A 22,154-nucleotide genomic window follows, 5' to 3' on the forward strand; every position below is an offset into this window, starting at 1 on the left:
ACGCGCACTCCCATAAGGCGCTATCCACACCGGACGCGAACTACCACCACGCCGTCTGCGAAGCCCCGCCCCCGCCCGCCAAACCCCGCCCGCCAAACCCCGCCCCTCGTCATCCGTAAGGACACTACGCACATGCGCGAAAGTGCGTCCCCGCCCCCGCGCTGTCTTTCGCACTGACCGTGCCGTCCCCGCTCTGTCACCTCACAGTTGCCGGTGGCGGGTGCTGGGGCGCGAGCAGCCCGGGGCGGCCTCTCCCCGCCCCTCAGGCCGGGCCGGGGCTCGGTCTCCTGTTCCGTCCACTCCCCTCCCCCGTCGGGTACGGGAAGGTCCAAGCCGCTGCCGGGTGCCTGAGGGACTTCGTGGCCGCCGCCGCCACGGGTCCCGATGGAGCCGCCGAATCTCTATCCGGTGAAGCTCTACGTGTACGACCTGTCCAAGGGCCTGGCCCGGCGGCTCAGCCCCATCATGTTGGGTGAGGGGGGCTGTGGGGAGCGGGCGGGAACCGGGCAAGAGGGCTCCGGGACGGCCGGCCGAGGGGGGCAGGCCTGGGTCACGACTCAAGGGAAGGCCCAGAGGATGGAGAAATGCCCGAGGAGAGAAGGTGTGCGTCTGAGGTGGGGGCCCCCTAAGCCCCCCTTTGCAGTCATCACGTTTGAATCCCGGGAGAGGGCGGGGAGGAGTCACGCCCTCCCCAAGCCCTTCAGAGCCCCTCCAGCTCGGAGGAGGGATAAGCCGGCGCTGAGTCCCGGTGGGTGTCCTGACTCGCTCGTGGAGCCCCCTTACACTCCTCCTTCCTCGGAGGGGAGACGAGGTTCCTTTCCGCGCAGTGCCCCGCGTGGTGAAAGGGACACTGCGGAGGAGAGCCTTCGCTCCGCGCCAAAGGGAAACTTCCTGCAGTCTCTGGGATAGGTGGGGAGAGAAGGCTAGAGCGTGTTGCACAGGTGCCCCGCCAGTCGCCCCCAGAGAGAATAAAGTCGGGGTCTCCCGGCTTCCGAACTCGAGAATTCACCGAGTTCGGCCTGACTTCGTCTCGACAGTTCCTAAGTTAATTGCTTTTACCCACATGGTGAGAAAGCAGTTGGAGGATTGGGTGCTGTTGGGTCAGTAATGATTAGTGAAGGAAGTATTTTCGGTTGTGCTCCATTAAACTACTTAACTACCAGGAGAGAAAACCAGTCCCAGTTTAACGGAGACCAATCCTCTTTTATAACCCAAATACCAAAATGTCTTGTGTAACCTAGGAATAGTCCGGTTTGTGGTTTCAGGTGCTGTTGGGCAGGAAAGGATTATGGGAATAGAAAACTGAACAGTTTGGGAGCATCCATGTGAATGGCTAGTTTTTCTTGATTTCTGTGGAGATGTTAGAGAATGTTTTAATTCGTGTCCATGAGACAAGAGGGGAGAAGTCAAGTAAGAAAGGCTACCTTTGAGTTTGTGTGTCCTTGAGTTTCTAACATGTTTTAGTAGAGTGAACTTAAATCACTTAACTCTGGGCCAATGAGTGATTCCTGTTTGGCTTTCCATCAGAAATCACCTAGGATCCTTGTTAAAAATACAGATACCTTCCTTTCCAGCATATATTGTTAAATGGGAATATAAAAAGTGAAACTGAAATAGTTCTTTCTATATGCAGTTGGGTGTTTGAAGCAAAGGATACTTGTTGTTTAGGCAAATAGTTATCTGGAGAAATACATAAGAAAATTGCTAACAGTGTTAGCTTATGAAAAGGGCAACCTGAGGCTGGGAGACAGGAATTAAAGGGATATTTTGCTGTAAACTTTTTTGTATCTTTTGAATTGTGCACTATACATATATTGCAAAATAAGTATTGTTTTTGGCCACGCTGATTTGCGGGATCTTAGTTCGGCAACTAGGGATTGAACCCCTCTTCCTTCGCAGTTCTAGCACAGAGCCCTAACCACTGGACTGCCAGGGAATTCCCACAAAGTTTTAAATATATGGATTCTAGAGCCTTATTACACAAGTACTAAATAAGAATCTTTTGGAGTTTTGGTCCAGAAACCTGTCTTTTTAATAAGCTCCTCAGATAATTCTTACATAGCCAATCCATGTTTAGAAGTTTGGGCCTAGTTCTCCAGTTGTTAAAATGAGTAAGGCAAATCTGAAAGCAAAACTTATAGAGTCACTGTTTGAGGAAGGTGACAGTCACTAGTATATTACATCAGTCAAGTTCTGACTAAACCTCTTGGAATGGAGCCATTTAGTTAGCTTGATCATAGTGAGGTGTCACTTTGATACTTCCTAGGCCCATCCATAAAAGCCTCCACCTTTACACTGGATATTTTTTGTTCTATTATCTAATAGTTATTGATTTTAGCTGAAAGGGGCCTTACGGCCATTGATTCATAATTCATTCAACATATTGAGTGCCTACTATATGCTAGTCAATGTCAAGGTTAAGTGAAGATGATGTGATGAATAAAGATGTTCTCTGCCATCATGGAGCTATTTAGTGGGGAAGACAGTAAAAAATAAATAAGCATATGAAATAATTACAAATTGTGAAAAGTATTAGGCTGTGCAGGAAGCCAACTAGGTGCTGAGACGAAAAATATGAAGAGAGACCAATTTTAAATAAGAGAATCAGGAGTAGTGGCTTTTAAGTTGGAAATTTAAGGATGAGGAAGAAGTAGTCATAAGGTGGGTGGTGAGGTAGTTACAGGGTTCCAGGCAGAAGGGGAATTAGCCTGCCAAGGCCCTTACGCAAAAAGAGCCTGACCTGGCACTGGAAGAAGACCTTTGTGGAGTTCAGTGGGTGAAGAACAAAGTGCCTTAACTGAAGGTGGAATACTGGGACTCCTTCCCATCCCATCTGAAAGCTTTTTTAATAGATGTGAAATCCTAGAAGACCTCAGCCAAATTGGAACTTCATCAGTTGGGCACCTTTGATTGCAGTGGTATTTCTGAGAACACTACCTTGCCTGCAAATTTAATTCTCTGTTCTCTATCTGCTTTTCTCATATTGCTTCTCTACCTTTTGTAAAAGTAATGAAAAAAGGGTTATCAGAGCTGATAATTGTTACTTTCTAGAGTTAAAAACATGGAAAATGGGCATTGCTTTACTGGTTCATCCCATCCAAACATCACTAACCTTAAAGTTGAGTGTGTCCCAATTCTGTGAGTAGCCATCCATTGATTTCCCATTCCTAAATATTAATGTATTTGAATGTTTAAAAAATCAGTTTTTTCCTGTTTTTTTTTTTATGAATTTAGAAGCATATTAATAGCTAGAACTTACTGACTGCTTGCCATGTGCCAGACCCTTCTGTTTCCTGAGCATTTTCATGTGTTACATTCTTCACCACAGTTTTGTGAGAAACGTCCTGTTATTACCTCCATTTTTAGTTGAGATTCCTGAGATAAAGGGCATTAAGAAATTTGTCCCCAGGTCACATCTGGTAAGTAGCAGAGCTGGGCTGTGAGCACGGGCAGTCTTGACTTCCAGAGCTCATGTTCTCAGTTATTTTGCTGTACCACCTTTCCTGTGTAACCTGTTCCTTTATAACTGATGTAAAGTAGGGACCTCATTCAAGTTTATAAAGGCATTTTTTGGCCAGATGTTTCAAATCTGGATGAGGAAAATAGCTGAGTTCAATGTGTGTGCCAATCATAATCACAGATTTATGACCATCCCTCCTGGCCTTCATTGTCCCGAACTAGTATGACCTCATCAGCAGTGCCCTCTCAGTCTTTTTTTTTAAGGTGGGGTGGCCTGGCTCTTTAATTTAGTTGTTGTACTCTTGTGACAGTTCCTCATTATGAGACCCCATCTAGTCTATTACATTCATAACTAGACCAGATAAAGCCCAGTGTAATTCCGTTCTTCCCTGAAACAGTGTGGACTCCACAGTTTTACCCTGTCCCCTTTTCAGTCTTCTAGAATTGCTTCTCATGAAACTGTTCCTGTTCCACTCAACATGAACATGATCCCAGAAATATCCTTAGCTTTCTAATCGAGCAGATGGCCTGATTGTACTTTTTTTTCACGGTCACTATTTGCCTAAGATAATTAGCTATTATGATTGTCCTTCAGTTTGTCCTTTTAATAATTTTGGCTGCTCTTTAAATTCCTTGACCTCTTTTTGTGCGAAAGTATGTAAAAATAAATGTGGAGGTTTATGTATTTATTTAATTGTGCTAAGGGATTCTTGTATTTGTTGATTGTTTTCTGATCTGAAGTTTTGTGTGCATATACATGTTCCAAGATCACATTTATTTTCTCTTTACAAGCCTGTCTCAAAGTTGTTCTCAGATTTAAAGACTTAGGCATATACAATATATATAAATATATATTCCCGGCAGAATGCAATCTAATGAATATTTGAGATTTTACACTGCTCAGTTTCTTGCTTAATTCTATAGTACAAATATTAAGAAAATAAAACTGTCCTTGAGTGTCCAAGACTCTGTCCTTGAGGAGTTTATTTAGTTAAAAATAATGTTGTACATATACCACATTAGATAACAGCCCAAAAGAGATTAGGATTAGATGCCAAAAAGAAGTGAGTGGTGAAACAATTATTTTAGGCCTTGAAAGACGGGACAGGCCATTGTGGGCTGGATGTGTCAGAAAGACTTCAGCAAGAACCCTGAGCTCCTGAAAGGCAGGGACGCTGTCTCCCCTGCGTGTTCCCTAGCGGCCATTCAGAGCTGGTGGTCAGTAAATATTGACTATATTTACCCAGAGACAAGCTCAGGCTTAAAGATTAGACAGAATGTATTTAAATCTGAGGGGATTTATTTAATGTTTTAATGCCATCTATTGTGCTTTGTTTTAGATATTTATTCTTCATTGTGTGTGTTGTTTTATATCCATCCAATGAGTTAATTTAGTAATAACTGCCATTTCTTAATGGCAAAATGAAAAAACGAATGTGACTTACTAGGCCTTTCATGATCCTTCTGCTTTTCTCTCCACCTTCACCTGTCCCCACATCCTGAACAGTCTCTACTTAAGACTTTCTCAACTGGGTTCTACTGGAGAACTAAGCCCTGGGGAAAATGATCTGAGTAACTGTTTCTCCCAGTAGATCCTCAAGGCATCATGGCTTAATTGTCTTAACAGAACCCCAGGGTCTGAGAAGATGGTTGTGCATCTTAACAGGACTGAACTGTTCATTTCTTTTTCACCTCCAGGCTTTTCAAAGGCTGTGCCCTCTGCTAGGGATAGTTTCTCTCCCCATCTCTTAGCCTGGATAACTTCTGCTTATCTTTGAGGTCTCAACTGAAGTGTTACTTCCTCCAGGAAGCCTTCCCTATCCCCCTGCCTCTCAAATCTTGGTCATGTGTCTCTATAAAGTAGGGATAACATCCTGTGATCTCCTCTAATAGTATTTATTCTCTTATAATTGCGTGTTTTCTCATCTGTGTCCACTCCCCCAGCCCCACCTGGACTAGAAGCTCCACTGGGGACAAGAATCCCTGATTGTGCATGAGTGCTAAGTCACTTTAGTTGTGTCCAACTCTTTGTGACCCTATGGACTGTAGCCCGCCAGGCTCTTCTGTCCATGGGATTTCCCAGGCAAGAATACTGGAGTGGGTTGCCATTTCCTTCTCCAGGGGATCTTCCCCACTTAGGGATCGAACCCTCTTGTCTCCTGCACTGGCAGGCAGATTCTTTATCACTAGCACCACATGGGAAGCCCTGGAATTCAGTAAATATCATACAAACTGAGTAAGTGAAGCAGGTTGCAGATCTACCTCAAAGCATTGCTACAAGGCCTGACTCATAACACCAAGCAGTGATTAAGAGGGAACCCACTCAGTACTGAAAGAAAAGAACTCACAAATTAGTTATTTTTATCCTGAGAAAGAATCCTGTACTAGCTCCTAGAGCTAAAGTATTAAGTAGTTTTAAATCTATCCTTTTTTGAGGATTAAAATACCTCTCAGTTTTTAACAGTGTTTTGCATTTTGATTTTGTGATGACCTTTCCCTGCCTTAAGGAGGGGCAAGCCCCCTGCTAATAAGCTTTTTTTTTTTTTTTTTTTTACAAAATAGGTCCAGAGGTCCACTTATGATACACAGATGTTTCTTTTTACCTTTTCCCACATAGATTCAACATTTACCTAGTGGTTCTAGAGAATAGTGAAACTCGCTCAATCATGTCCGGCTCTTTGCAACCCCATGGACTATACAGTCCATGGAATTCTCCTGGCCAGAATACTGGAGTAGGTTGCCATTTCCTTTTTCAGGGGAATCTTCCCAACCCAGGAATCGAACCCAGGTCTCCCGCATTGTAGGCACTTCATTCTTTACCAGCTGAGGCACCAGGGAAGCCCTCATAGCTCAGTCAGTAAAGAATGTACCTGCAATGCAGGAGACCAGGGTTCAATCCCTGGGTCGGGAAGATCCCCTGGAGAAGGAAATGGCAACCCACTCCAGTACTCTTGCCTGGAGAATCCTATGAACAGAGATGCCTGGCAGGCTACAGTCCACAGGGTCACAAGAGTCAGACACAACTTAGTGACTAAACCACCATCTAGAGAATAAGCTGATTTTTTTTTTTTTTTTTTAAGTTAACCCCTTCACATTGCTGGTAATCTGGAAAATCAGATTAAAACATTTCCAGTTAAGAGCTCTTTGTCCTTGTGGAGAGACACCTAGGAGGTGAGCTAGTGTGCTCAATTGCTCAGTCATGTCCAACTCGTGCATGGACTGTAGCCTGCCAGGCTCCTCTGTCCCGGGGATTCTCCAGGCAAGAGTACTGGAGTGGGTTGCCATTTCCTTCTCCAGGGGATCTTCCTGACCCAGGGGTTGAACCCAGGTCTCCTGCATTGCAGTCAGACTCTTTACCGACTGAGCTACTAGAGAAGCCCAAGGTGAGCCTGGGCTACTTTCAGTTTACACCCACGAGCTAGTGCCGCCTGCCCCTGGAGTCCCATCCCTGCCACCCACTTTTTGTTTATTAGTAGACATTTATTTAGCACCAGTAGTATACAAGGTGAGCATGTCCCATTGCCAACTTGTGTGTCTATACACACAATCTCCACTACCTTAATTGGCGAGGGAGGTAGATGGAGTATTTTCTCCTTGGCTTTTATATACTGACTTTACTCTTATAATCAGGACCTCAGTCTACATTCTTTGTTGTTAATGATGAAAAACAGGGCTAATATCCACAGCTTCTATTTGTTTTCATGTGCATACCTCACAGGCTTCCAAATCAATGCAGTGGGTGTGCCAGCAAGCTTAGAGACATGCTGCCATCTGACCCATGCACTCTGCAGCTTGCTGAGGAAGTCCTAGTGGGAAAACAGTCTGCTTTTCTGTAATGTGCTTATAGCCACTGAGCCTAATTCACATCCCCCAATGGCCTTGTGCCCTGATTCAGTCTCAAACCCTCACCACCTACTCACCTACTGTGTCTCAGTCTGAACAAAAAAATTTAAAAATCACTCCAGTCCCACTTTACAATGCTGGTCACCCCCAGAGGAAGCCATGACCCTGGTTCTTGTCCTCATGAGAGCGCCATGAGGACAAGCTAATGTTACATTTACAGGACAGCTAACGTTACATTTCTACCTGAGCTGCTCTAACAAGTACATGGTCATACCCCCCCTTTTTTTTTCTCTTTACACTGGACAAATCATGAGTTTTATTTACCGGTTTGAATGATTTTAATAAATATTTGTCCCACTCTACTATGTAAAGATGTGAAAATAAGGATAACTATGAAGCACTTTAAGAAAGGATGTGAATCCACTCAATCCATTTCAAGTTGTTTCTAGGTGTTTGGTAGATGGATTGATAAATGACAGAAGGATAAATAAGAGGACCTTTTTTTCTGTAGTTTCTATCACCATTCTATGGGTGGATGGGATCTTAAGCATACCTTGATGTGGTTGAATAAAGAGGAAGTATAATGTCCAGGTTGGGGCTTCTCCGATGCCTCAGTGCACAGAATCTGCCTACCCTGCAGGAGCCGCAGGAGATGTGAGTTCGATCCTTGGGTTGGAAAGATCCCCTGGAAGAGGGCATGGCTGTCGCACTCCAGTATTCTAGCCTGGAGAAGCCCATGGACAGAGGAGCCTGGCACGCTATAGTCCACAGGATTGGCACTCACGCATGCATAATGTCCAGCTTACAGATAAGTTCAATGATCAGTACAGAGAATATCAAGGAGAATGAAGTAGGACTTGTTTCCCACAACTTTGCATTGTTTTTCAGGTGTAAAAATAAGCGGCAGGAAGGTCTCTGAGGCCTCACTCCAAAAACCCATTATTTTAGTAGGACTGGGTTTGAACCAGTGCATCTGGACCTGCCACCTGTCTTCCTGGGTCATTGAGCGTGGGCATCTGAGAAGGCAGAAGCAGGGTGCAATATGCCAGGGTTGCAAAGTCATTTGAATAACAAGCCAGGGCAGCCAAGATTGAGGCTCATTAGCCTCATTAGCACCATATGTCAGCCACCACAGCTGTGCATGTAATATCTCTGATCCAGGTTCTTTGCTCAGCCCTAGAATCACAAAGATGCATAAGCAACGGCCCTTGTCCTTGAGACCATTATAGTCTAACGAGGGGAAAAGACCTATAAGTAGGTAGTTTTTATACCAAGATGCTGTGAGCAGCCATAAAACTTTCAAATGGTAAAGCCTAAAAGAAAAAAGAGGTATTCTTTTTGTGGGGCACATATGTGCCAGGCACTGTGCTGGGCCTCCTTCATGTGTCATCTCTTAATCTTGGAAATGTTATGAGCTGGACACTATTACTATGCCTTTCGTTCCCTAACAGAATCAAAAACCAAGGTTCCCACAGTACCAACCAATAGAACTTCCTGCAGTGATGGAAACAATCTAGATCTGCACTGTCCCATGGCTAACTGCTAGCCACACGTGGCTGTTGAGAGTGCTTGAAATGCGGTACTGAATTTGTTCCTTTGATTTTAAAAGCCACTTGTGGTCAGTGACTACCATGCTGAACAGCTCAGGCTTAGAAAAGTTCTCAACTTCTCCAAGTTGATCTACATGACCTGCTTCTCCATTACTTCTGCTCACCTCCTGCTTTTCTCCTCACTCACCCGCTCTAGCCACAGTGGCCTCCTGAAGGTCCCTCGGATACACCTAGCATGTCCTGCCTCTGCACGGCTCCCTCCCTTGCCTCCTTCAGGCCTTTGCTCAAATGCCACCTTCTCAAATAGGCCACCCTGGCCGTCGCTGAAATGCCCAGTCTCCCTTATCCTGCTCTTATTTTTATCACTCATTGTTGTTAACCTACTGTGGTTTATTATGCTTATTAGTATTATTTATTGACTGTCCTATCTCCACACCCTGTGAATGCATTGAAGGAGTTTTGGTTTTTTTTTGTCTCCTTTGCATTCTGACGTATCCTTAATGCCAAGTACATCACCTGAAGTTTAATAGTCACTTAATAAACATTGATTCACTGACTTTTAAAAGTTTGTGAATTTTAAAAATGTTAGCCATACCATTCAGCTTGCAGGATCCTAGTTCCCCAACGAGGGACCAAACCCAGGCCCTGGGCAGTGAAAGCGCAGAGTCCTAACCATCAGACCACCAGGGAATTCTCAGAACCTGTGTTCTTCTTTACTACACTGTACTTCCTGTCTTATAAGTATAGTGTTCTTCCCAAAGTAGATGAGAGCAGGATCACCCAGGAGAAAGCAGGATTCCTTATCTGTCCAGTTTCGTGCATCATTGCATGTCTCCAAGGAAATAAACATCAGATTGATGCCATTTAGACAATAAGCTGCTTTTTATGTGTCCGTCCAGAAGAGCACACCAGCTCGATTTAAAAGGCAATGTTAGTCTCTCCACTTTACCATTATGAAAGGAAGAGTGTGGTCTTTTAGAGTCGGCTGGAAGAGATGAAGAGTCCAACTCAGTGCCTGTCCTAAATGGGTTATCACTTCCTTTTGGCATCCGTTTCTGTTTCTGATCCATCTCTGTAGAATTTCAGCTCGGTTTGGATCAAGGCAGAGCCTGCCCCACAGTCCCCAAAACCCCGGGCCAGAATCCCTCTGTCCCATTTGTGACTTTGTGGTCAAAGCAGCCGGTCTCCTAGTGAAAAGCAGACTGGTCTCTAGAGGCAGAAGAACTCTGCTACATTTTATTTTCCTTTGTTATTTCATTTAGCCTCGCAGCACTAACAGCAAAGTGTAAAATGATTACATGTAATTCAGGATTTCAGACTAATCTGATGGATACTGAAATCTGTTCTTAGATCTTACCTATCAACCCTGAAGTGGAATTTCTTTGATCTTTTTAAAAAATTATATCCAGTATCTCCATTTATCAGAATTCTGTGTCCCACACACTGTGCTGCTTTACACCAATAATCATTACTGATTATAACAACTTTGTATTGATGAAACTGAAGCTCATGTTGAATAAACTTGCCCAAGATCCACCTCTAGCAAAGGGAAAAGCTCAGATCTGAACTTACGCCATATTCCTTTTTTTTTTTAATATGGACTATTTTTAAAGTCTTTAATTTGTTACAATATTATTTGCATTTTTAATGTTTTTTTTTTGGCCACGAAGTATGTGGGATTTTAGCTCCCTGACCAGGGATTGAACCTGTACCTCATGCATTGGAAGGCAGAGTCTTAACCACTGGACTGCAGGGAAGTCCTATGCCATATTCTTAACTGCTTTTAATGACACTGTGCTGCATCATCAATAGATTGTCATGGAGGAGCCATGGTTTCTTTTGTCTCTTCCAAAAAAAGAAAATTAAGCCAAGGTTATCTGTTTTAAGTTTGCTTGAAAGGGCAAGATAGTGCAGGTTAGGCAGAGGGAAAAGTGTAATCATATCAGCTCCCCTTCTGTACAGGGCCTAGTTTCATCCTTTAGAAAGTCACAGGGCAAACACCGAAGCATTGAAGGCAAAAGTAAGCACTCTTTGCTTCAGATCAGATCAGTCACTTTGTCGTGTCCGACTCTTTGTGACCCCATGAATCGCAGCACGCCAGGCCTTCCTGTCCATCACCAACTCCCAGAGTTCACTGAGACTCACGTCCATTGAGTCAGTGATGCCATCCAGCCATCTCATCCTCTGTCGTCCCCTTCTCCTCTTTGCTTAGCACTCAGTAAACAGTTACCCTGAAGTGATAACCAGAGGTGGGTGAGTGATGTTCGATCACGCTCTCGTGTCCTTCACTGTGCTTCCTCTTTATCCTCCTGCACTCCTGCATCTCCCATGGCTGACTGCGCAGACCTCCTCACTCTATTCTCAGCTCTCTTCCCTCCAGTACATCTTCTGTTCCTACAGTTCTCTCTTGGAAGACACAGTTATCATTTGAAAACCTGGGTCTGGTCGCGGCCCTGTGCTGCCTCGCACCCCCATGGCCTGCATTGTGGGGCGGCCTTCTGCGCAGGTTTGCTCTCTCCTCGCACCCTGGCCTGCCACTTGTCCTCTTCCCGCCATCACTGCACCCTTTGCTGTACCCTGCCTTAGTCTTTTTCATAGCTCTGTGTCTGCATATGCTGTTGCCTCTGGCAGAAATGTCCACTCCTCTCCCTGTTTGTTCACTGGTTACATTGCAGCTTTGAAGTAGTTCAGAGCTTTACCTTTATTACGTTTATTTCTATTATGGAGCCTATCAGCATTCACAATAAACTGTGGAAAATTTTGAAAGAGATGGGAATACCAGACCACCTGATCTGCCTCTTGAGAAATTTGTATGCACGTCAGGAAGCAACAGTTAGAACTGGACATGGAACAACAGACTGGTTCCAAATAGGAAAAGGAGTTCGTCAAGGCTGTATATTGTCACCCTGCTTATTTAACTTCTATGCAGACTATATCATGAGAAGCGCTGGGCTGGAAGACACACAAGCTGGAATCAGATTGTCGGGAGAAATATCAATAACCTCAGATATGCAGATGACACCACCCTTATGGCAGAAAGTGAAGAGGAACTCAAAAGCCTCTTGATGAAAGTGAAAGAGGAGAGTGAAAAAGTTGGCTTAAAGCTCAACATTCAGAAAACGAAGATCATGGCATCCGGTCCCACCACTTCATGGGAAATAGATGGGGAAACAGTGGAAACAGTATCAGACTTTATTTTTCTGGGCTCCAAAATCACTGCAGATGGTGACTGCAGCCATGAAATTAAAAGACGCTTACTCCTTGGAAGGAAAGTTATGACCAACCTAGATAGCCTATTCAAAAGCAGAGACATTACTTTGCCGACAAAGGTCCATCTAGTCAAGGCTAAGGTTTTTCCTGTGGTCATGTATGGATGTGAGAGTTGGACTTTGAAGAAAGCTGAGCGCTGAAGAATTGATGCTTTTGAACTGTGGTGTTGGAGAAGACTCTTGAGAGTCCCTTGGACTGCAAGGAGATCCAACCGGTCCATTCTGAAGGAGATGAGCCCTGGGATTTCTTTGGAAGGAATGATGCTAAAGCTGAAACTCCAGTATTTTGGCCACCTCATGCGAAGAGTTGACTCATTGGAAAAGACTCTGATGCTGGGAGGGATTGGGGGCAAGAGGAGAAGGGGACAACAGAGGATGAGATGGCTGGATGGCATCACTGACTCAATGGACGTGAGTCTCAGTGAACTCCGGGAGTTGGTGATGGACAGGGAGGCCTGGCGTGCTGCGATTCATGGGGTCGCAAAGAGTCGGACACGACTGAGCGACTGATCTGATCTGATCAGCATTCTGTGTTAGTTGTGTATGGCTCTTTTTCCATTTGACTTTGGACTCCTTAAAGGCAGGACTTGGATTTCGTACTTGCATTTCCGTATCTCTTATCACTTCTGGCATATAGAGGTATAGAGGTACAGAATACACGTGCATTGGCTGGTCAAATGGATGGCATCTTCAGAGTTCATTCTTGTTTTCTAGAGGATTTCACCTCACACATGCTCAATGAAGAAGTGGATAATAGCTTTTCTATACTCTTGTTTTACTTTGTCTCTGTAGATGAGACAGAAATTAAAAAGATAGAGTTGAATTGACCCTAAAGGAGAAAGAAAAGCAGACATAAAATTGGGTACATCAGGACTTCCCTGGGGTCCAGTGGCTAAGACTCCACACTCCCAATGCAGCGGCTCTGAGTTCTGTCCTTCGTCAGGGCACTAGATCCCACATGCTGCAACTAAGACTTGGCACACACACACACAAAAGGGTACATCAATACCAGTGTTTCTGCTTGAATTCTGCTTAAGGATTCTGATTATTTTTCAACTTATTTAACACGACATATCATGTCACAACCTAAGGACCTTATCAGAGGTCCCCCAAGAGGTTTATAAGGGGTTCCTCTGATCTGAATTTCCTCTGGCTGGGAGGCAAAAGTCCCAAGTTAGTCTAGTCCCAAGTGACTAAATCTCTCTCTTTTTTTTTTTTCCTCTCCACAGGGAAACAACTGGAAGGCATCTGGTAAGTTGGGTGGGGCTCATTACATTGGCTGGTTTATGAAACCAAACAGCATCATGCGTTTCAGGTTCCAGTCTGTGGCTTCCAGTTTGAAACTTAGCCCTCTAAGCCACAAACCTTCACATTCTAATGCAGTGGTTCCCAGCCAGAAGTTACCAGCGTGTTGAGACGTTTAGGGTGGATGGGTGGAGGCCAGGGTTGCTGCTGTAAACATCCTGCAGTGCACAGGATGCCCTCCACAATGAAGACTCATCCAGCTGAAGATATCGGTGGCGCAGATATTTCACCTGTCCTAAGGAAAGGCGGAATGATGTATGCCCACCCCGACCAAGGTTTCTAACTACAGAAGTCATGAGGACCCCACGTGGTCTTAAAACACAACTTCATTGGGCTCTCAGACTCATCCCTGTCAGACACAGGATGATGGCTGGGCTCTGTTCCGTTTCTGAGGAAACCATAGGTCAGACTTCTGACTGGATCCTAGAGCCTACTGACATTTTGGTTGACCAGATGACCATTGCTTTGTTCGACCGGAACCAAGAAGTAATATGAGCACCTTTACTTGAAGTAGGTCCACACTGAATACCATCTGGTCTTTCCGTCAACGTGGTCCAGGTTAACTACTCCTGTTAGTTTGAAAAGTCTGGGAACAATCTATGGCCATACTACCCTGAACACACCTGATCTCATATGAAAGGTCTGAAAACACATCTTGGTCTGCAGAGCTTTATTTCAGTATTGTTTAGTTAATGTTGGGGTGACTCTCAGGACTCCCCTTCGCTCACGTGATCCACAACAATGGTTCTCAACAAGGGACATTTCTGCCACCAGGAGAACGTTGGCGGTGTCTGCAGACATGTTTAGTTATCACCACAGAGGGCATGAGGGATGCTAGTGCCATCTAGTGGGAACAGACCAGGATCTGCTAAACCTAGAATGCGCAGGCCAGCCCCCACAGCAAAGGATTAGCCAGCCCCAAATGTCACTAGTGCCAGTGCCGAGAAACTCTGATCTATGATGTTTATCTTACCTTTGTTTGGTTAGGATTATAAAGCTGTTGACCTTTAAGTCATGTCCTGAGGCAGAAATTACTCTTACAGCAGGGTGGTGGTTGCTTTTCCTCAGACCACAAGCCATCTGGCTCATTCTCCCTCTTCTCTGCGTTGCAGGCACACCTCCATAGTCGTGCACAAGGATGAGTTCTTCTTCGGCAGTGGCGGTATCTCCAGCTGTCCGCCAGTGAGTGTCCGCCCCCACCCCGTCCACTGTCCCAGGTTCCCGGGAGTTCCCATAGTCCAGGAACCTTGCTGTCCTCTGTAGTTCTGGCATCCAGCCAGTGTAGGTAGCCCTGTGGCCTAGTTCTTCATGATGACCTCAAGACTCAGTTCAAGAATACCCTTCACAGGTCCGCCAGGCAGCTGCCCCCTGTCTGTTCCCATGGCATTCGTGGTTCCTCTGTCACATTGGGCATGTGATGGTGAAACGGGCTGTTGCTGAGTCTCCACAGGGAGCCCGGTGTGTGCTCCTTATAAGCTGAGACTGTCTCGCTCTTCTGTCACCATCACCAGCTCAGGGCCTCTTTCCTGGTGTGAACTCAGTCAATGTGAAGCTGATGAGGGCTCTGACAGAGAAAGTGAGGTGCCCAAAGTTACGTAGCCAGTTGCAGCACTAGTACTAAAACTCAGGTTTTTCTGACTCCAAATCCTATGTCCTTTCCCAGAAAATGTCTGTCTGAGCTATCTAAGTGTTGTCTCAGGAGGTACTCAAGCAAAGACCCAAAAAACATTCATTTTGATACTCATAAATGGGATGTCATGTTTTATTTCTCCCTTCTACTGGTCCCCCACCTCCTATAACCAAGTCCTTCACTAAGACCAATTCAGTTCCACCTTGTAAGTGTGTCTCAAAGCAGTCTGTCCCTCTTCATCTCTTCTCATTTCTCCGGAGTTTTCACCTTAATCCAGTCACCCTCATTTCTAGCCTGGACCATAGCAGTGCATCTGCTCTTCCTTCTCAGTCGGTTCTCTGTACAGATGGCAAAGCAGTCTTTTCAAAATCCAACTCTGATCATAGCATTCCCCTGTTTAAATCAGAACTCTCCCCACTGCTCTCAGAATAAAAACCAGAAAGCTCAGCATAGCCTCCAAGGCCCCATCCGATCTGGGCTTGCTCCCTCTCTCTAGATAGCCCTTTTGCCCGTTGTGCCCTTCCCCACCCTTACCCCCCCTTCTCATTCCTTGAACATCTTGGACATTTAAACCTGTCCTCTGACATCCGTCCCTGATCCTTCACTGGGTTAATTCTCTCCATCCTTAAGGTGAGCTCACTGTCACTTTCTTAGACAAGTCTTCTCTTTTGGACTGGGAAGGTCCCCTGTTTTATGTACTAATGGCATTCTGTACTTTTTCCAACAAGACCCTTATCACAGCTCATAATTATACATTGGTTTGCCTTTATTGCTAGACTTTAAGCTCCACATGGACAAGAATCTCATCTGTTTTGTCCACATACCTCCAGTGCCTTGCATGAGGCCTGGCGTGTAGTAGGTTCTCAATAACATATTTGAGAGTGAAGAGTAGTGGGTCAACAGTGACCTTTTGGTCTCTTGCATCTCTGACTACAGTAATCTGCTCAGCACACTTTCCCCTCGAATCTCGTCAGGCACACAGTGGGTGCACAAGAGCTGTCGCATGGATTTGCGATCTCTTCAAGGAGCGCTGCTCTGAAGTGCGCTCCCTGCCCCCCAGTCTATTCCCAGCCCTCTCCCCCCCACTGATCCTGTTGCTCTCCCCTCGGCTGGTTCCCCCAGGGCCTCAGTCTCCTTGCATCTGCTACGCCAGTCTGTTAACCCGAGGCTGAGGGGTTTTGGTAGGCCTTTCAGGGGCCAGTAGCTCCCTTGCCAGGGGAACCCTATCACCTTGTTAAATTAGCCTCACAGATCAAAAAGGAACTGAATCGTGGAAATATCTGCCAGCTTTTTCACGGTTCTTCACGTTTTCCCAGTGTCACAGGGGGATCAACTGTGTCATATGAAAAGCTGGCTGCATCCATGGTGAATACGGGCATGGAACGATGGCCGCCAGGTGTGAGCCGTTTCTGGCCGTCCTGCTCGGCCCTCGTGACTAGGCCTGCTGGGAACAAAGAGAGACTGCAGTGCAGGTTCTGGGTTTCTGTGTCTGTCCACTGAAGGAGTGGACAGTATCAGGAGGCCCACCTGCAGAAGACTGAGCTTCCCAGGGCCTCACCAGAAACTGGACACCCAACTTCTCAGCCATGTTGTCAGCCCACGGCCACGGACAGTCTCCAGGAGCCTCTAAACTGTTGTAGCCTTGACACAAAGAGGAAATAAGTCTTCCTCTGCCCCAGGTGTTCTGAAAGTTAGAAGTTGTTGGAGCAGAGCATTTGTGGTCTTCCGTAGCAGGGGAAAAAATTCAGCAGAGGGAGTGACTTACTGGCTTTCTTTGGATTGGCTCTTGTAGGGAAGGACTTTGCTTGGGCCCCCAGATTCTGTGGTTGATGTTGGGAGCACAGAAGTCACAGAAGAAATCTTTCTGGAGTACCTGTCCTCCCTGGGGGAGTCTCTGTTCCGGTGAGTGGAGAACAGGGGAGACGGTAGTCGTGTCTGTCTCCCCAACTAGATAATTGGCCCCCAGATGGCAGCCACCAGGTCATTTCCCCCAGAGCACTCAGCCCAAGGTCTGGCCCAGTATTTGCTGAACTACTTAGGATGGGAAAGGAGCTACCATACCACAAAAAGAGCTCAGCACTGCCTCCAAGGCCGCTGTTCCATCCAGCACACCTACTGCTGAAACTTTGAGGGAAGGAAGAGCTATTTATTCCTTCTGATTAAAAGCAGCTGCTGCTATTTCAGCACATGCTGCTCTCAACCAAGTATTTTGTCCTGAAAATCAGAATCAGGGTTTGTAGAGAGGTTGGGATGAAATACACTGGAGCAGGTTTTCTCTTACTGAAGCTTGAGTCAATTTCAACCGTTAAAGTTCTAACCCCGGAGCTCGGCTTTTGTGAATGCAAAGATTCTCCTGAAATGGAGGAGCCATATGTTTTTATTTCATTCTTCCCTTTAAATACCCAGAGTGGCAAACCAAGCTCTGCTTGGGAGTTTAGGAAAGGAATTCCCTGTCCTCAGATTCAGCTGTGGTCACCCTCCCATTGCCTGACCTCAGTTTCATGTACACGCTTACTGACTCATATCTGTGTCCCAAACCTCATAATGTACAGAAGTGAAGCCTACAACATCTTTGAGAACAACTGTAACACCTTCAGCAACGAAGTGGCACAATTCCTAACTGGGCGGAAGATCCCTTCTTACATCACTGACCTTCCCTCTGAAATTCTTTCCACGTAAGTGGCCTCCGTCTCTGCCTCTGCCTTTGAAATCCCCACTCACAGACAAGGTCTCTCCTCTGGCCCACATCCGCCTCCTTCCCCATCACTGCCCCCCCGCCCAATCCTGCCAGGCTCGGTAGGGTGTCATGATGGCAGCTTCTACCTTGGAAGGCCACCAATTCTTTCCGCCCTCGGAGGCTCACCTGTGTTACCTTCACCCTCCTACTCTACCCTGTACCAACTCTACCCTGGCCTGGAGGGCAACTGCAGAACTTAGAAACCCACTTGATGCCGGCCCCAGTGTTTGTACAGAATCCTGGCATCTGTCTTTCCCATTGCACATGAAGCTTGCCACTCCCCAGAAGTGCCCGGTTAAAAGGCAGTTTAGATGGACAAGCAGAGTAAGTCGGAGAATTAGTCAGGGGACTTGTTTTGAAACTGTCAGTCTTTCTTCCCTTGGACCTTGAGGTCTTTGACATCCTCAAAGACAACCTCCCAGTCAACCTCGTACCTCGTAGCACACAGACAGCCCTCAGTAGATGTTTTCTTCAAAAACACCCTGTAGCCCCCAACCCTGATGTGGTCCAAGCTTTGTGGGCCACCATCCAGGCAGTGTCCTTTCCGGGGACACGCACACTCAGTGCCCTCGTACCCCTTCCTCCCCTTGCGTTCAGGCAGCCTCTGCCCGCTGCAGGACCAGGCCCATTTCCTGACTCTGACTCGGTTACTCTAAACTGAGGACCTGTCCAGCAGAGACCCTGACAGGTTTAGCAGGCTCAGCAAGGTGAGCTATCCTTCACACCTGGGTCAGAACCCCTCAGGAAACAAGGCTGATGTCAGTGTCCAGCCGGCGAGGAGAGCCCCATGTCCCTGGCCCTGCCTTCCTACTCCTTAGTGGGCGTGTTAAACCCCACGGCAGGATCTAGGTTATGGGCCCTGAGTAGCTGGAGTGTTCTCGCTGTTATTATTTGGTGCATGGAGTTCCTGAACTTGTCTGAATTAGGCTTACTATTTCTTGGTTTCCTCTGTTTATGCTTTAGAATTTTTCACTTCCTTTGAATTCAGGGACGGTTTTCAAAAATGGCAGCAGCCACTGAAGAAAAAGAAAGCCAATAACTGAGATATTTTGCAGGCAACCCAATTTAATGTTGTAGTAATCTTGGAAAGTCTCTCTTTTTTTTTTATTTTTGGCTGTGCCACACAGCATGTGGGATCTTAGTTCCCCAACCAGGGATCAAACCCACATCTCCTGCATTGGAAACAGGGGGTCTTAACCACTGGACCACCTGGGAAGTCCTGGAAAGTGTCTTAAGATTACAGTATCTGCAGTCTTTTTTCCAGCTAAGCTACTCTGAGAGCACACTGGGCAGTGGCATCAACACCTTCTGGCAGCCTTCACCTGTCACTTTTCCTGAGTACTGCCAATACCCCCAGAAGACCCCAGTCCCCCCAAAGTCCAACTGTGTGCCATCCTCATTTCTGACTTTCTCATTTCACGAGCCCACCCGAGCACCCGTGTCTCTTCTCTCCGCAGGCCCTTCGGACAGGCCCTGAGGCCCTTCCTGGACTCCATTGCAATCCAGCCTCCCGGAGGGAGCCCGGTGGGCCGACCCAACGGCCAGAGCTAACCGGACTGCATGGGACCGCCCTGCCTCACCAGGGCTTTTCCTTTTTAAACAAAACAAACCCTACCAGATTTCTATTTTATAATTTTACATCAGAGCTAACAACCAGGGGACGGCTTTTTAAATTTCCCAGGGAAGGAAATCATCAGGCTGCATGTAGGACACAGCTGCTAAGACACAGAACAAAATGCCATCCCTTCTAATAGTATTACACTAATTTATTAAGGCTCTCTTGTCTGTGAGTTCACTTTTGACGCTGCTTCCTAAGCGTCCTCCCCACTGGAGAAAGGGAGGGGCTTTGTTTAAGCAAGAGGCACTGTTTGGGGGAGCCCCAGCCCAGAACCTCTTTCTAGAGAATGCCCATACTCCACCCAGGTTGCCACCTGCTGTGGGACCCAGGTGAGTTTCACATTATCCGTGACCTGGAAGTGGTTACTCGCCGCCATGAAATGAACCAAAGGATTGGTGCACATGGGGCCAGTTTCAGGGACATTCACCCAGCCTGAGTGAACTCTTTAGCCACAATCTCTCTCACCTTCCCTCCCCTCCCCCAGCAAGGCCAGGGGGCCCGGACTGGAGCAACCAAAAGCCTCAGAATGCGGGGAGAGTAACAGCAAGTGCCAGTCCAGAGGAAACAGGATAAAGCCATGCCTCCTTCCACCTAGACTGATGGCCTGTCCTCTGACATCGCTCTAGGAGAGCCTGCCTTGCTGTCTGCAGTCTGCTCTCCCTCCGTGTAGCTGACCTGTCACAGTTAATGAAGGTCTGGAGCGGCAGAGACCCAGGCCTTTTGTCTGCAAGTAATAATGTAGGTTATTGACAGTCATTGTACCCACCCCACCCAGACCAATGTGCAGTATTCAGCTGGGGACCAAGAGGAAATGATTCCCTGCTCTTGGAAGATGTCCCTGATGTAGAAAGCATAATAATGCAGAATCAAGGTGGCAAGAAAATGTAGTTATTTCTGATAGGGATTTTTATAGTATCCTAAATGTGTTTTGAAGGCACATGTTATTTCTGGTGTCCTTCTGACTTGAAGGAAGCAAGATGGAGGGCATGAGTGGGCATTTTCATAAAGGGCTGTTGGCCAGGAGCTTCTAGGCAGGGAACAATCTGGAAGTTTCTAACCTGGAGAGGCTTTCAGATTCTTTTGCTTCCTGTGAGCCCGCCCTTAAGTTGGGAGAGTGGATGTGAAGAACTCAGAGCTCCCTGGTGCCTGAGCCCCAGCCCTGACCTCCATGGGCCCCTCCTGCCGCGGCTCTTGCCAGTTCTCAGACTTGAATTACCTTCTCTCTCCTGGGGTCTGGCCCGCAGCAGCTGCCTTTCCTCTCCAAAGAGCTGCTGCTCACCTCTGGCCTCATCTCCCATCTCTGCCGTTGTCATGGCAGCGGGCATCGTCGGGTCTCAGCTGGAGGAAAGGTGCTCCTCTGCCTTAGTGTTTGCCTGTGACCTGAGCAGGGCACGTCCCGGATGATGAGCTGTGCTATCAAGTGACTTTTAAGATTGGGAGCTAAACCAGTGAGCACTTGAATCCTTCTCAAGACCCACTGATTGGCCAGTGTACATGGTAATCATCTGTCAGAGCAGAAACCAGCAGGGCTGCTATTCAATGTGGACCGACTGGCAGAACTGGGCTGTGGAGAGCGCATTTCAGGCTGGGCTCCTCCTGGGAGGGCAGCTTGCTGGTGGAGGCCACGGCTCTGCTGCATAGCCAGGTGCTCTCCTTGTTTAGCTCGCCTTGCCCAGCCCTCTCTCTCCCCCAGGCGCCTGCTCCAGACCCCTCTGCCCAGGGCGCTGTGCTCTGGCCAGAGCGTGGTGGGCCTCACAAGCTCCTCCTCTTCTCTGTCCTCCCCCACACCTGGGCTCAGTTGATTTCTTTCCTCCTAGTAGTCACCTCCAGACCCAGGGCTGTACCACGAGGTCAGCCTGAGCTGCTCCCCTGAGAGACTTTGAGTCCCTTGGTTCACGGAAAGTCGCCCTTCATGCGTAACAGCCGTTTGTGCCAAAGCCCGTGCCTTAGGGCTTGTCGGGGACGAGGAGGGAGCGATAAGCCTTCCCCTCAGCTCTGCAGGAAGGCAAACTTTCCCTCCCCCACCCCAGTCCCACCGTCACTCACTGGAAGCTCAGGCTAGGACCCCCAACCCCATCTTCACATTTCCCTGTATCCTAGGACCTCAGGAGCCTGCTCATTGTGACCAGCTAGCTCCCCCGGGGCACGCACAGGCAAGTGGAATGAGAGAGGAGGCGTGTGTGATTGTCTCACAGTGGGACGCCCCCATCAAGGTCCACGGGTCTAAAGGGGCAAGGGAGGAGGAGAGGGCATGAACTGTCACCCCCCTCCCAGAAATAAAGTTTGTAACTTGGAAATTCCTTTCCGCCCTTGAAGTCAAGTTAATAATTGTGTCTAGTATGGAGGTGTTTGCTGGTTTTCTTTGGTATTTTTTCTAATGCAATAAACTCACTTCTGCCTGCTGCATTTGTGTGCTGCTTGAGGGTCTGAGTCTGAAGCCAACGTGAAGCAACTCCAGGCTGCTGCTGCTTCTGTCTCCCTCTGAGCTTAGCTTTGCTGAGTCTGGACATGCTGCCCGCGCTTGGCTGTACACCTCGTGGATAAAAAGTGACAAGAGCAGGGAAGAATGTATGACTTTCACTACCGGACTATAAAGGTGGAGAAGGCCCATAGAGAATTCGACTAGCCTAAGGTCACCTCGTGGTTGAGGGTGGAGAAAGACTCAGAAGCCTGGTTTGCTGGGCCCAGTTTCTGAGACCTCAGAGGACATTCACCTCACAAGAAGTGTCTACTTCTGGTTTCA

General features: G+C 47.1%; 1 protein-coding gene across 1 annotated transcript; it reads left to right on the forward strand.

The window, feature by feature from the left end:
• The first annotated feature begins 128 nt into the window (after nt 1-128).
• On the forward strand, nt 129-21,815 carry DESI1 (desumoylating isopeptidase 1). Its single transcript, XM_027540662.1, has 6 exons — nt 129-472; nt 13,351-13,372; nt 14,539-14,608; nt 16,849-16,958; nt 17,609-17,731; nt 19,251-21,815. Exons 1-6 carry the CDS (start codon nt 385-387, stop codon nt 19,342-19,344), a joined length of 507 nt encoding a protein of 168 aa, XP_027396463.1. The 5' UTR covers nt 129-384; the 3' UTR covers nt 19,345-21,815.
• The last annotated feature ends 339 nt before the right edge of the window (nt 21,816-22,154 follow it).

This window comes from Bos indicus x Bos taurus, chromosome 5 (genome assembly GCF_003369695.1).
Source record: "Bos indicus x Bos taurus breed Angus x Brahman F1 hybrid chromosome 5, Bos_hybrid_MaternalHap_v2.0, whole genome shotgun sequence".
NCBI classification, from domain to species: Eukaryota; Metazoa; Chordata; class Mammalia; order Artiodactyla; family Bovidae; genus Bos; species Bos indicus x Bos taurus.